The sequence below is a fragment of the Rhinoderma darwinii genome, chromosome 4, assembly GCF_050947455.1.
Source record: "Rhinoderma darwinii isolate aRhiDar2 chromosome 4, aRhiDar2.hap1, whole genome shotgun sequence".
Taxonomy (NCBI): domain Eukaryota; kingdom Metazoa; phylum Chordata; class Amphibia; order Anura; family Rhinodermatidae; genus Rhinoderma; species Rhinoderma darwinii.
The window spans coordinates 258,595,928-258,611,805 of record NC_134690.1 but is presented as its reverse complement, the minus strand read 5'-3'; the positions used below and the strand labels follow the sequence as shown (position 1 = coordinate 258,611,805).

Genomic DNA, 15,878 nt, shown 5'->3' with positions numbered 1-15,878 from the left:
TAAAATATATTCTAACAAAAATAAGGCCCCAAAATCCACTAGGTGCTCCTTTGCTTCTGAGGCCGGTGCTTCAGTCCAGTAGCACGCTACGGCCACATGTGGGATATTTCCTAAAACTGCAGAAACTGGGCAACAAATATTGAGTTGCATTTCTCTGGTAAAACCTTCTGTGTTATAAAAAAAAATTGCATTAAAAATTTATTTCTGCAAAAAAATATGAAATTTGTAAATTTCACCTCTACTTTGCTTTAATTCCTGTGAAATGTGTAAAGGGTTAAGACATTTTCTAAATGCTGTTTTGAATACTTTGAGGGGTGAAGTTTTTAAAATGGGGTGACTTTTTGGGGGTTTCTAATATATAAGGCCCTCAAAACCACTTCACAACTGAACTGGCCCCTGTAAAAATAGCCTTTTGAAATTTTCTTGAAAATGTGAGAAATTGCTGCTAAAGTTCTAAGCCTTGTGAGGTCATAGAAAAATAAAAGGATGTTCAAAAAACGATGCCAATCTAAAGTAGACATATGGGGGATGTTAATTAGCAACAATTTTGTGTGGTATAACTGCCTGTCTTACAAGCAGATACATTTAAATTGAGAAAAATGCTAATTTTTGCAATTTTTCACTATATTTTCGTATTTTTCACAATTAAATACTGAATGTATCGACCAAATTTTACCACTATCTTAAAGTCCAATGTGTCACGAGAAAACAATCTCAGAATCGCCCGGATAGGTGAAAGCATTTCAACGTTATTACCACATAAAGTGAAACATGTCAGATTTGAAAAATGAGGCTCTGTCAGGAAGGTCAAAAGTGGCTAAAGAGGGAAGGGGTTAAGAAAGTCATCCGTGCACCTCCTATACAGTCCCTCATACTGCGCTTTGAAGAGCTGCACACTGCTTCAGCATACTCACTGGTTTGGTTGAGTACAAGAAATCCCTGAAACCTAGCGAAGCAACATTGCTGGTGAATTGGCTCAAGTGCTGAGGGTCTGTATAGTGGGCCTAGATAGTTTAGCTGTTTTTCTGTCCAATGTTCAGCTGATGCTGACATGAACTCTATGTGCAGTGCGATGGTGTTGTGACCTCTATCCCAATCGGAACTGCTCTTGGTCTTGTTACACGCAGCAGCTCTTGCATAATAACTGGGCCATCGATGAAAGCATTGATCTTGTTGTAGTATCACATCCTGTACTTTTCTGTACAGTGCCAAATTAGCTTTATATAGAAGAGATGGTGGAGCTGCTTCTGACCTTCTGGGAGCCTCCTTTTTCTGATAGACCAATGAAAGTGCTTGTAGGGTTTTACTCTTTTTTGCTTGTTTCCCTTGTATTTGTCCTACGCTGGTATGTCTGTATATGAAAGCTGCAGCAATGCACAAGTATATGTTTTGTGTTCATGCACAGACATAACTTCAAAGAGGAGCCATGTAGGGACCGTTCACTTATCCCGATAGTGGTGTGGCAGAAAGCACGCCAAAGAACTGCGGATGATCGTTTTGGTTTTTTTTCAATTGAATTGGGCATGCGGCAGGTTTTCAAATCCTGTTCCATATTACCTCGTACTTCTGGTAATATCATTCACACACACTTATTGCTTTTGGAGGTTCTCAGAGCTGGAGATATGTGAGATAAAGTGGTTTTCATTGGGGTAAACGTTGTTCGGAACTTCCAATCACTACTCCAATTGAAGAAAAATCCAGTCAGCCTCTAAACGGCCTTAAAGAGGATCTGGCACCTCTCCTGACATGTCTGTTTTAGTAAATACTCATATTACCCATGAAGTAACAGTTTTAGAATATCTTTTCGTAGACCTCTACGATGTGCTGTTCCTCTATTATTCCTCCTAGAAAATTATTAAAGGGGTTTCCCATGAAGGACATTTATGACATATCCACAGGATATGTCAGATAGATGCAGGCCCCACCTCTGGGACCCGCACCTATCTAGAACGGGGCCCCCTAATCCACGTTCTAGCTTTTTGTGCTCACGCGGCCTCCCAGCCACTTACTGATTACATGGTCGGGAGTTACGGAAACTGCATAACTCGCTGTGCTACGCTGTTTCCGTAAGTCCCATAGAACTGAATAGTAGTTACGGAAACAGCGAAGCTCGCATTCTATGCTGCTTCCGTAACTGCCATTCACTACTATGGGAGTTACGCTGTTTCCGTAACTCCCGACCATGTAATCAGTAAGAGGCTGTGTGGGCACAAAAGGCTAGAACAGGGATTTGGGGTCCCCGTTCTAGAGATAGGTGCGGGTCCCAGAGGTGGAACCTGCCACTATCTGACATTTATGACATATCCTGTGGATATGTCATAAATGTCCCTCGTGGGACAAGCCCTTTAACACATTGACAACTGGGTGTTACTAGTTGGGGGTGTATCATTACACAAACCAACAGTGTCCAGTTATTGCTGATAGAATGAGACTGTAGGAACGCACCCTTTAGACAAGGGAATGGTAACACGCGGTTGTCCATTTCATCATAAGTTTCTAGGCGGAATAAGAGCGCACAGTTCTAAGAAAGTATGTTCCAGAATTGTTGTTGTTGTTGGGGAATTTATGGCATATCCACATAATGTCATAGATTTCTGCTAGATGCGGGTTCTAGCACTGTTACCCACGTGTATATTGAGAACGGGGGACCCCCCCCCCCCATTCCACCTGGTTAGGTGCCCACTTTCTGCCGATCACTAAGCAGGCACTAAGTGGAGGGGTGGTGCTGCAATGCTGTTTATGTAACTTCCATACAATCTAATTAACGGAGATGTGCAAGCATGCGGCCACCTCTCCACTTAGTCCCTGTCTGCAATTGGCAGCCAGGCACCACCTCACTGGGCGAAACGGGGGCTGGATGACCCCTGTTCTCAATATAGGCGTTGGTCCCAGGGCTGGGACCTGCATCTATCAGACATTTGTGGCATATCCTGTGGATGTGCCATGAATGTGTTATTTGGGAATAACCCTATAAGTGGCTGATAACAGAGCAATAGGTGACATTTATCTGTACAGTACAGGGCGGTAAGACTGACTTTGTAGTTATTTGTCTCTCTAATTGATGCTCATGGTCTATTTACCATCAAACTGGTTTAGCACAGACCCTTGGTATAGTCACACAGCAGTATGCTTCGGTAGTGCACTGCATGACATGAAAAACAAGTTTTTTTTTTTTGGTGGCATGGTAATTACAGGTAAAACACACAAAAAAAAACTGCATCGAAAAAAACATGGAAACTACCTTCACATGTGAGTATACTTGTAATCTTAACCCTTGAAATATAGGGATTGTGCCACAATGTACATTTATAATCTATCCACAGGATAGGTCATAAAGGCCCCACCACTGAGACTCCTACTGATCACTAGACCAAGCCCCCCGTGTCAGCTCAGTGAGAAGCAGTTTGAATGAAGTGGTGGTAACGTCTGCGCCCTGCCGCTCCATTCAACGTCAATGGGGCTGTCTCAAACACAATTTGAAAGTCTTAAGATTATAAAAAATAAAAAAGTGTCTGTTTTCCGGAAATAGTTCCTCTTTTCTTCAAGCGTTGTCTGGTATTACAGCTCAAGCATACGGCCGTAGGAATGACGTCTTGGAAGCACATAAACCTCTACATAATTTCTGGTTTGACCTTCACGATTTCTTAATGGGACAATGTCACATTACTTTCTTATTTCGTTACCTTGTCACATCAGACACGGCCATTCTCCAAGTTGGCACCAGCTTGTTCTGACTGAATTTCTCTCTGTTTAATAGCAAACAGTGATGTGAACATATAAACACAGTAAATTAATCGTGACTTTTCTTTCTTCCCTCTAAGGGATCTTTAAACAAAATAGCTCCAGACTTCTGGATGAAGTGTTAAAGCAACAGAAGGAGTGTTCCAAGTATCCACTAGAATATGCAAATGGCAGTGCTGACAGAACGGATAAAGGTGAGCTGACTGGCTGCAATGTACAGACTTCTTTTCCTTTCGTGCACGGTCTGAGATCTGGTTTCCCAGATCTGTAGATGTTGAATGCACTATTCAGCTTTTGTACATTCTGCCTATTGTACGGTCTATCATCCGGTTTTAGGTGGCATACAGAGGAGCTTTTGTACTCCGGTTAGGGGGACGTACTGTAGCTTCCTGACTAGCACATTTCATTCACTGATACAGTACTATATGGTTGGTAAGTTTGGGGATTGTGCAGAGAATACAGTGATAACACAGCATAGAGTATATTATTATATGTTCAATGGTTGAAAGTTTAGTTATCAATCATTATTAATAGATTATGATCTGGTGAAATTCTTCTAAGGCTTCGTTCACACCTCCGTTGCGACGTTCCGTCTGAGCTTTCCGTCAGAACGGTGCCCTGACAGACACAAACGGAAACCATAGGTTTCTGTTTCCATCACCATTGGTTGTGCCGGAATCAATAACGTAGTCGACCTATGGTATTCATTCTGTCAAAATGACGGAACCCTTGCACAACGGAGACAAACGGAAACCATTGGCACCGGATCCGTCAACATTGAAATCAATGGTGATAGAGACGGAAACCTATGGTGTACGTTTGTGTCTGTCAGGGCTCCGTTCCGCCCTGGCGTTGATGTGAACGACGCCTAAAAATGATTCTTTGAACAAAATTCACTGCCAGAACAGACATGTGGCAAGCTATTTCCATCTAAGAAGGCAACTTAGCAGGTTCTGTTCTGCACTCTGTATCAGACATATCAGGGCAGTTATAAGTGCTGACAAACCGATTTAAAGCGAATCTTCAGTAAAACCCAAGTTTCCCATTCGAACTATACAATACGGTCTCTTCAGACTGCCTAATGAATGAATTCGCATTAACTTCTGTTTACTTAGCTGCTACCCTAATATGTTTAGGCCGCTGCTTAGTAATGATAGTCCCGGTCAGAAGGTGACAAAGAACTGGCTTCTACCCTCTTGTGGCATGCCGCTGTTTATACTCAATGAGTGGTAGTGCTAATGGCGCACCTACTTATCTTACTTAACTGTACATAACATTCGGCACAAGAGGAAGGGGAAAACTTCCCTAATATATTCTTGGTGAATATTTCCCTTCTCCCTGGTTTTGCAATCCGATCCTACTGTAGAGCGGATGTCAGCCAGGATCTAGTATTGAATTGTGGACTACATGGTAATATTTTTAATATTACCACATTGGATTAAGTGTGTTGGGGTCAGAACCGCAGTAGACTTTGAGGGAAAATTTATTAAGCCATTTGTGCCAATTTTCTGCCGGAATAAAGTCATCCCTCTTGCCACATTTATAAAGCGGACATGGTCAACAAATTAACTATAATTTACGCAAGAAATTGGCAGAAGTCTACCCCAGTTATGATTTCAGTCTGTGGCGCTCAAACAGTCCAAGATCGATCCGTTAATTAAGAGCCGTACATTTAGTGCATCCTAGTCTTAAACAGAAGTCTGCTGGAGTGACGTATGAAAGGTCCCTCTAAGTAAATTTCACCCTTTTATTTTCCTGTTCTATTCCGCATGAAACAGGCTGCAAATAAGTATCAAGTTTATGGAAAAATAGTTCTGATCTTCAAGCATGTGATTGGTGAATTGTATTTTGTGTGCTCTCCGGTCATGCTGCAGAGGTGTATGATCTGCTTGTTGAGTGGAAACCAAGCTCTTTTAATTGTATGTGTAAATGATTGTGAGTGAAATCCAAGTATATAAAGCCTGCAGCTGATATTGGAGGTATGATGGATTGTGTCTAAAAAAATAACTGTAGGGCACACTTTTTAGTGAGCAAATAAACCAGTAATAAACAGATGAGCGGGACAGGCAGGATTATAGACATCTGCTCGTATGTGGTGTGTATGTTGTATATTTGCTGCAGCTTTTTGTAAAAATATTTTACTGTAATTCTTAGATTTAGAAATGGGGCAAAAAGGGCACATGTGAATGCAGTCAATAGGGGTGATGGTTTTGCTTAGTTGCGGAGTAAAGCCCTGTTCATAACAATGTCAGGGCTTTCTGTTTTTCTGCACTATCATTGGAGCAGAACAACAGAACACTGGAGCCGCCGTATCTCTCCCCTCGCATGATGGAAACCTACGGCGCCCGACGGATCCCATTGACTTTAAAGGGTTCCTTTGGGTCAGTCGTTTTGCCGGGCAAAAAAAGCTCAGGATACTGCACTATTTTGTCCAGCAAATCTGCAACAGAAGTTTCTAATGGAGATGTGAACAGAGCAGTTTTTCCCAACGTATGGGTTAAAACGATGAAATCTGTTAAATGGAGGCTGTGACCGATTCCATACAGTGGCATCCATTACCTATTGACTATAAAGGTAATCCTTTTAACGTATATGTCATGAACTCCCATGACTCTGTTCATGACGTATACATTACACGGATGCCACTGTTAGGCATCTATCACAGCCTCCGTTTAACAGCTACGTCGGAAAGCTGCAGTGACTTGACAGGAGCTTTTCCATCAGACCCGGTCCTCCAATCCAGCCGAAAGCTGTTTGGGAAAGCTCTCACCAAAACTTTTTCAAGAGTAGAATTGTACACCTATCCGCATGACCTGACTATCTGGGCGGAGATAAGCAGCCAGGGACTCCAGTTGCTTTGAAGATCTTGAAGGGGGAATAGTTGGCCCGCTGTAGGGTTGGTTGCAGGCTTTGTTTCTACTTGCCTGCACTTATTTAAGGGCAGCACGGGATGAAGGGAGGGAGGGTGCTGGGATTACGTCACTTGACACTGCTCCCCGGGATCCTGTCACCAGAATTTTCCCTACTGCTGCTGCCCCAACCACATCAACAGTGTAACCCCCCCACCTTTTATTTCTGTCAAAGCAGTGTCGGGTGACGGAATCCCAGCACCATCCCTCTGTCCTGGATCGGGATCATGGTGGTGAGCGGTTATCTCTGCCTGGGGAAGCTCCAGTGATAACTCTCCATGTATAGAGAGTTACGTCACTGGAGCTCCCCGACATTTACGATTAATGGAGGCCAGTAAATGATTCCACACTGTGGCATCCATTATTTTCTGTTCTGTTGAACAATTGGACCCTAACGGATCTGTTTGTATGTACAATGCAAGTCTATGGTTACAAGATAGGCATCCTGTTGCATCATCCAGTTTGACATCCGTTTGTTTTTTTTCGGGCTTTCCAGTCATCTGTTCCGTCACAGGAACAGACAAACAGAAGGTATTGTTTATAGTTTATACACTATATAGTTTATAGTGTTTGCAGCACTCCTTCCCCCCCCCCCCCCCCCCCCCAGAAGGGACCTTTTGGAGTACATTATGAATATATAATTCACTTCAACTGAAATTTTCCATCAACCGTTCTGTAAATAATTGTATTGTAATAAAATCGCATCTTGACATTAGAATCTGTTGATTATACATAGATAAGTAGCGCTACATAGACCCTTCTCATCCCTTCCTGCAGCAGTTGAGGTGTATGTTGTATGAAATAATTTACTCCCTACTATAAAGCAGTCACCTCTGGGACTGCTTGGGAACTCCAGCGATGGGAAACCCCTGAATTCACTGACCAAATATGGACGTCGGGAGCAGGGCAGGAGTCCCAAGGAAAGCGCTAGCTGATGCTCTGCTTGTGGCAATGTGACTTCCCCTTGCGGTCATGTTCTTGATAACACGCCGACACGAGCAGCACATGAAGCAAGCCCTCGGTCACGTTGGGCCGTGTCCGTGCGTCGTCAATATTAGAAAAGCTACAGAACTTCCGGGAACAATTCACGAGCTTAGAACTGCACAGTTTAGTACAGTATTTTTAATTAAAGTACATTTAGTAAGTTACTGCTTTTCACATAAATATATTATTGCAATGCAATTTTTGGTCCACGGATAACCCTTAAGGAAGGAATTGCAGGGATTTTTTTTTCAGTTTTTGTGGAATATTTTCTTCGCAATGGTATTATTCTGTGCATGGGGCAGAGGTTTTACAAGGACATTTACAAGCCACTAAACAAAATCATTTTTTTTTTGGTAGATATACGATAATACTCTGCAGAAGTTCATCAATCTATTTAAATAATATTATTACATGTGTCTTGTCTATGTACAGCTTTTCCCCATGTGCCTGTGCTAAAGGTGCTGTCTCCAGAGGATGGGAAGCCAAACATTGTGAAAGCTGCTCAGAGTTTTTGTCAACTTGTAGCAGACAAACAGAAGACACCGGCAGACTTGGATGTAGATGCCTTCGACCACCTTTTAAGAAGTAATAAGATAACTATCATAATTTACAATTCTAAAGTTCTATATTTGCAACTCGCATCTGTTAAATGAAAATGTGCTTGTATATATCACCTCTTATTTATGTAGTTCCATCCTTTTGTGAACCGCTTTATTTTCCTAGCAGTTTATCCCGTGCTGTGTTTGGGCTGCAGGAAAAGATCTTAAGGCTATGTTCACGCATCGCAATTTGCTGCAGATTTTAGTGTAGATTTTCGAGCCAAAGCCAGAAGTGGTTTCAAAAGGAATGAGAATTATAAAACAAGGATTTATACGTCTCTTTTCTGCTGGATCCACTTCTGGCTTTGGCTCAAAAATCTGCATCAAAATCTGCACCAAACATTGCAACAAATTGCGATGTGTGAACATAGCCTTACAGTTTAGCCCGATCACCGCTCCAGCAGTGTAACTGCAAAAGCAGCTTCCACTCTACACTGTATTGGCCTCCACAAGCAATGCTTTTAGGGGAGAATACCTCGCAATACAGCATGCAATGGCTCATGTCACAATTTCGCATAAATCTATGAGAGAACGTCTGTGTCTTTGTAAAAAGTAGAAAAAGTACTTGGTCCAATATGACAGCTTCTTTCACTGGAACACTGAGTGGTAGCATCCCAGTCAGTTCCCCAGGTTTCACGTCTCCAACATCCCAGGCGGTACCTCGGGTTTCACGTCTCCAACATCCCAGGCGGTACCGCGGGTTTCACGTCTCCAACATCCCAGGCGGTACCTCGGGTTTCACGTCTCCAACATCCCAGGCGGTACCTCGGGTTTCACGTCTCCAACATCCCAGGCGGTACCTCGGGTTTCACGTCTCCAACATCCCAGGCGGTACCTCGGGTTTCACGTCTCCAACATCCCAGGCGGTACCTCGGGTTTCACGTCTCCAACATCCCAGGCGGTACCTCGGGTTTCACGTCTCCAACATCCCAGGCGGTACCTCGGGTTTCACGTCTCCAACATCCCAGGCGGTACCTCGGGTTTCACGTCTCCAACATCCCAGGCGGTACCTCGGGTTTCACGTCTCCAACATCCCAGGCGGTACCTCGGGTTTCACGTCTCCAACATCCCAGGCGGTACCTCGGGTTTCACGTCTCCAACATCCCAGGCGGTACCTCGGGTTTCACGTCTCCAACATCCCAGGCGGTACCTCGGGTTTCACGTCTCCAACATCCCAGGCGGTACCTCGGGTTTCACGTCTCCAACATCCCAGGCGGTACCTCGGGTTTCACGTCTCCAACATCCCAGGCGGTACCTCGGGTTTCACGTCTCCAACATCCCAGGCGGTACCTCGGGTTTCACGTCTCCAACATCCCAGGCGGTACCTCGGGTTTCACGTCTCCAACATCCCAGGCGGTACCTCGGGTTTCACGTCTCCAACATCCCAGGCGGTTCCTCGGGTTTCACGTCTCCAACATCCCAGGCGGTTCCTCGGGTTTCACGTCTCCAACATCCCAGGCGGTTCCTCGGGTTTCACGTCTCCAACATCCCAGGCGGTTCCTCGGGTTTCACGTCTCCAACATCCCAGGCGGTTCCTCGGGTTTCACGTCTCCAACATCCCAGGCGGTTCCTCGGGTTTCACGTCTCCAACATCAATGTTTTAGCTTAAAAGAAAAGCAATAAAGCATTGAGTTACCAATGAGCATGTTATGTCTAATCGGCCCCAACTGAGAGATGAAGATAATCTATTCCCAAAGGAAAGGTTTAATTCTGGTGGAGCCAAATCCTGTCCTTGGAAGATATCAGTTAGTCTGCCGTATAGAGTTGTCAAGTTAGGGCATGTTCACTTGTGGCTGGTATGTTTCAGAAATTTGTGCAACTGAATATCCGTCCCATACATCTAGGGTTGTTTCTGCAGCATGTGCAGGGATTTTTACTAACCCCATTCAGACATAAGGCACAGTTGCAGAAATGTGAACATACCCTAAACAAGGCATAAGTAATAGGCTAAATTGTTGTTTAGGTAATTGTAACTTTTTTTTTTTTCCTTTCTCTAGGTACACAAAACTTCCCAGACCCTGATCTAATATTAAAATTTGGCTCTATCAATAGCACACTAGGTTTCTTGCCATGGCATATAAGACTTTCAGAAATGATGTAAGTACATTTTTATTTTATTTTTTTTTCAGCATGTTTTACCATTGTTTTATAATATTCCTATATTATTTATATATAATAATTGTCCACTACCGACAACTGATGAACTATCTTCCGAATAGGTCATTGGTATATGATAGGTGTGGTTGCGACACCCGAACCCCATACCGGTCAGCTGTTCCAGTGGCCTGTGGGCACCGGATGTTATGGCATATTATGCAATGTACAGAGCCAGAAGCATTTGGCTCCGTAAGTTGCATAGTGGCCGTGCTGCCGAACTGTAGCTCTGCACCTATTGCTGCAGCTCGGCCGCTATTCCATGACGGAGCTATCTGCTTTTGGCAAGGATATCCGGTGCTTTGAGGGAGCCTGAGCGGCTTAATTGTGAGGGGTCTGGTTGTCGGACCCCCACAGATCATGTACTGATGACCTTTCCGGTGGATAGGTCATCAGTTGTCCGGTAGTGGACAACCTCTTTAATCGTATTTGGCAGCTGGGAACTGGTTGTGTGTGGGATATGGACAAATTTCTCATGACAAAGCTGACGGTATTTTCTTCTAAGGGCTTGTTCACATATGTCCTGCCCACCAGGAGGGAAACTAATGACAAAACTGGTCCTATGGCTTCCTATGGAGTCAATTTTTAGTCTTGTGGCATAAATTTTGCCGCCAGACAGAGAAGCGCAAGGATGCCGGCTCAGCTGCAAAAAACTGTCCGGACACAACTGATGTATGTTAACCAGCCCTGACACGTTCTGTGTACGTAAAGTGACTAGGACGGCGGGGAAGGGGGGGGGGGGAGAAGAGTGCTTATTCTCTCTTGCTGCTGTTTGGATTTAACCCCTTAACGACGAGTGACGGATATATCCGTTACAAGCAGGTGTTAGTTCCCGCATAGCGACGGATATATCTGTTGCTCTGTTCGGGTGCGTACTGCCAGTGTACCCACGCGATCAATCAGCCACAGGAGCACGACTGTTATGTTATACACAGCCTGGCTCCTGCCGCAACTGCCAGAATCAAAGCGCGCCCGGATTCCGGCAGTTAAACCCATTAGATGCCGCTGTCAAAAGCGATAGCGGCATATAATGCGTTTGACAGAGGGAGGGAGCTCCCTATATCACCCCATCGGCACTCCCGCAAAGAAATCGTGGGGCGCTGTTGGGTTTCCATGTCAGTCGGGGGCCCCCCAGGTCTGCCTTCAGCATCTGCCTATTAGCCCATGCCAGAGGCATGGCCTAATAGATTGCCTGTCAGTTTTACACGGACAGGCAATAATGTTTTGGTATACGAAGTATACCAAAGCATTATATAAGCGATCAGCAGATCGCATGGTCAAGTCCCCTAGTGGGACAAAAAAAAAAGTAAAACCGTTAAATAAAGTTTATGGAAAAAAAAGATTACAGTAAAAATTAAAATAAAACCACTTTTTTCCCCAAAAAGTATATTAAAAAAAAAAGGAACGTGTACACATATATGGTATCACTGCGATCGTAACGACTCACACAATAAAGTTAACTCCTTAATTAAACCGCTGGGTGAGCGGCGTCCAAAAAAAATGCAAAAAACAATGGCAAAATTATTTTTTTTTTTCCTCCCATTCCCACCATAAAAAAATAAAATAAAAGTTAATAAGTCTTATGTACCCCAAAATACTACCAATGAAAACTGCACCTTGTCCCGCAAAAAACAAGCCCACATATGGCCACATCGACGAAAAAAACAACAACTTATGGCTCTTGAAATGCGGCAATGCAAAAACAAGTATTTTTTTTTTCTTAACAGGGTTTTTGATTTGCAAACGTCGGAAAACATAAAACCTCTACGTATTTGGTATCCCCATAATGGTGCCAACCCATAAAATAAAGGTAACATGTTATTTATGCCGCATAGTGAACGGCGTAAATTTATAACGTGAAAAACAGTCCTGGAATAGCAGTTTATTTGCAATTGAAAAATACAACTCGTCCCGCAAAAAACAAGCCCTCATACGGCTATGTCGACGGAATAAAAAAACAAAAAACTCTTAGAATGGAACAGCGAAAAAACAAAAATAATCCTTGGTCATTAGCGCACAAAATGGCCTGGTCATTATTGAATCATGTTTAACGTAATAAACTTAATATTTGTCGTTCAAATCTAGAATTGCTGCTTGGGACTCGCGTGTGTGCGTGCGTGCGTGTGTGTGCGTGGTGTGTGTGATTAATGGTTTCAACAAATACAACGTCATGTGGCTATAAGTAACAGAATCTCCCAACGATCTCTGTTCCTTCGGCTCCAGCGATGATGTGTCGACCGGACGCGTAACTTCTGCAGCCAATCACTGCAGTGATTTTCTTCAGCGGTCGCATGTTGTGTTGACATGTCATCGCTGGAGCTGAGAATTGAGAGACCCCGGCGGGGGACCAGGGAGGCTTCGGCACAAGAGCAGCACGGGATTAGTAAGGTGAGTGTACTCCTTTTGTTATTTTAGACCATTATAAGCGGTTTGTAGAGAAAACAAGTTCATACAGCTAAACTACAGTACTGTTCCGAAGATTAATGGAAATAAAATCCTCAGTGAAGCCTACTTAAGAAAATATGTTATTCTGCATAGTGTAGACCTGAAGGAAGAGTTATGGCATCCAGCCCGGGCTGCCTTACTTAGTAATGGAGAAAGCACTGCCTTCGCTTACAGACCAGACTAACACCCAAACCGCGCCCCCCCCCCCTCCATCCCTTGCACCCTTCCAACAATTCCAGGTTATTGAATGTTCAGCGGCTGTATTGGGCATTTAGCTTTGTCTAGAACTGGACTTGGCAAGAAAGTTACGTTTGGCCAAATATGTCTATGCTAAATATCACCTCAAATTTCTACAAGGGTGGTGTTCTTGAATTACACAGCACTGTCTATCCCTTATGTAATATATATTTTTTCTTTTTTTCTTCAATCAGTTCTCTACCATCACATGTGAATATCCAATATGAAGACTTTTACTTTGCTCTCCGTTGCTACGCAGGCTGTGAGCAGCGGATCGGGAAGTGACCTCGCTTTCTGTTGGGCCTGTTCAAGATTCCTCCAAATGGGACTCAATGCATTTGTTTACAAGCAAACAATCTGTGATTCAGTCATTCTGATTCACAGGTCGTACCCCAGATATGGTCTCGTCACTTAGCATACACCAAGTATCTCCTATAAGGCAAAGATTCATGTGTTCACAGCTATTCTGGAAGTGTATATGTAAACTTGACCAAGTCATTGAGATAGGTGCTGTGATGCTGTTTGAGATTCTTCTGTTCATCTTGCTCATATTCCATAGTGTCTACCTGACTTGCCATTGAAATGCCCATTAGCAGGTGCATCAGAAGAAGCTCTTCTACAATAACTGCCTACATCACCCGTCCATCCAGCTGCTTTCAAGGTATGGACAGAATTGTGGATTTGCTTCTTTAATCAACGTGCACAACGGTTATTTGGAATGTACAGGGTTACTTATTGCTCACTGCAGTAATAACAGGATGTCCTTTGTTCTGCGGCACCAAATAAATCTGATCGTAGATGGATCACGTGAGCAATTTCCCCAACCTTAAGATCAAGTATTTTAACATAGAAAATTGTATAAAACCAATCTCAATTCAAATCTATTGACTACAGCAAGTACTGAAAACTTGGAATAGTTGCTCTAAGAATTTGCACTGAAATTACTTGTCGGCAAACATTGTAATTTTTTCTTTTGTGATTTGAAGTTTGAAATAATTTCAAGAATTTTTTTTCTTTTTTTCTTTCCAAAATAAGGGTTCTAAAAAGTTAGAAGCTTGGTTTACATTGGTTAGAACAGCTGTTGCCCATGTATTCTATAGCAAGGTCAAATACTCCTACATTAATATTGAACCTTCAAAAAACGATGGCAGGGAGACAGAACATTTCCTGCCGCAGTGCCCCGCTGCCCTCTACAACTGTGCAGCATTAAAGGAACACTCTGGTAGGAACGTGTGTTATGCCAAGTGCAGGGCCTGAGGGCACGTAGCATGACAATACTCGCGTTGCTGTTCTTTGAACCCCTTTGTCATGCACTGCCCCCTCGTGTCCAGTGCTAGACATAACAGTGCATTAGCTTTGACTCTATTAAAAATAAAAAATAAATACCCAGATAAACCAGTTCTGGGGAGCAGCAGCCGTCTTGCTGCCTTTCCGCTAGAATCGCACTGCCAAACCTTGAACTGAATCTGTTTGACACATGAAAATTTGTGTTGCCTCTAGCCAGTGACCACTTATGCTGTGCAATAGGCCTGAACATATTTGAGCTACTGCTTGGCACATAGTAGGGCCCAGAGTATTATTCATTACGTAGTGTGAAGGTCAATAAAAGGTATGCTTCTATTGGGAAACTATCGTTTTTACCAATGATTCCCTGTAGTTTGGATATTTTCGGTGGAAGAATATATCGATCTGGCTGGCATGGCAATACTGTAATTCAGCGACATTGTTGCCACTGGTATTTATTGTTTTTCATTTATTTGGTGTTGGCTGCCATGTAATATGTTCCTCAAACAATACATTTAAGAGGGAATTATTTTCTATAGTCGTTCCCTCTTGCCACAATGTTTTTGTATCTTCTAGAGTTGGTTGTTCTGTTGCTATGGAGTATGCCAATGCAGTAGCCTTTTTGAAAAAATGTTGTAAGGTGACTAAGTTACAAAATAAAACAAAACCTGTGCCACGTGAAGAATTTGTTTATTAAAAAAAAAAATCTCTAAAATATTATAAATGTCTTTGCTTTACCTACATGCATTCTGTCACTTGTGCTTTTTAGAGCCATTGTGTGATACGTTCTAGTAAAGCCGTTCTGATTTCTTCTCATGAATACTTGCTGCCTTATTCACTCTTGATATTCTTTAAAGCCCACGCTTGAGGGTTTACAAACTGGGGCAGTTTTAAATGCACCTTTTGTATTCTGAAGTACACAGATTACTATTTTAAGGAATTTAATTTACTGCCATCCCTAATATCCAGTACTCTAGCAGAATCACCCATACTCCAGCTGAAGCAAGCGAGGCCTCCAGCACAGGAGAGCTTCAAGGGTCTCAAATTCTACACTGTAAGGGTATGTGTGCAGAAAAACAACCGAAAATAAGCTGTGAACATACCCTAACTCCTTAACAAGCAATAGACTTCTTTCATGGCAACAATTGGCCTACACACACACACACACACACACACACACATACACATACACATACACATACACACACACCTACACACCCCTAATATATTAGGCTGGGTTCACACTACCTATTTTCAGGCAAAAACAAGGCGTATTATGCCTCGAAATACGGCTCAAATACGTCGGCAAACATCTGCCCATTCATTTGAATGGGTTTGCCGACGTACTGTGCCGACGACCTGTCATTTACGCGTCGTCGTTTGACAGCTGTCAAACGACGACGCGTAAAATGACTGCCTTGTCAACGAAGTGCAGGACACTTCTTTGAAACATAATTTGAGACGTTCTTCATTGAAGTCAATGAAGAACAGCTCAAATGATCGGCCGTCAAAGACGCCTCGCAAA

At 43.2% G+C, this 15,878-nt stretch overlaps 1 protein-coding gene across 1 annotated transcript in view; it reads left to right on the top strand.

Annotated features, from left to right (window-relative positions):
- The window catches only part of NUS1 (NUS1 dehydrodolichyl diphosphate synthase subunit), a 28,837-nt gene extending 13,307 nt beyond the window's left edge, over positions 1-15,530 (top strand). The window contains exons 2-5 of the mRNA XM_075862419.1: positions 3,822-3,935; positions 8,067-8,219; positions 10,231-10,330; positions 13,264-15,530. Coding sequence (XP_075718534.1) covers positions 3,822-3,935; positions 8,067-8,219; positions 10,231-10,330; positions 13,264-13,354 — 458 coding nt within the window. The 3' untranslated portion in view covers positions 13,355-15,530. The remainder of the gene's footprint in view (positions 1-3,821; positions 3,936-8,066; positions 8,220-10,230; positions 10,331-13,263) is intronic.
- The last annotated feature ends 348 nt before the right edge of the window (positions 15,531-15,878 follow it).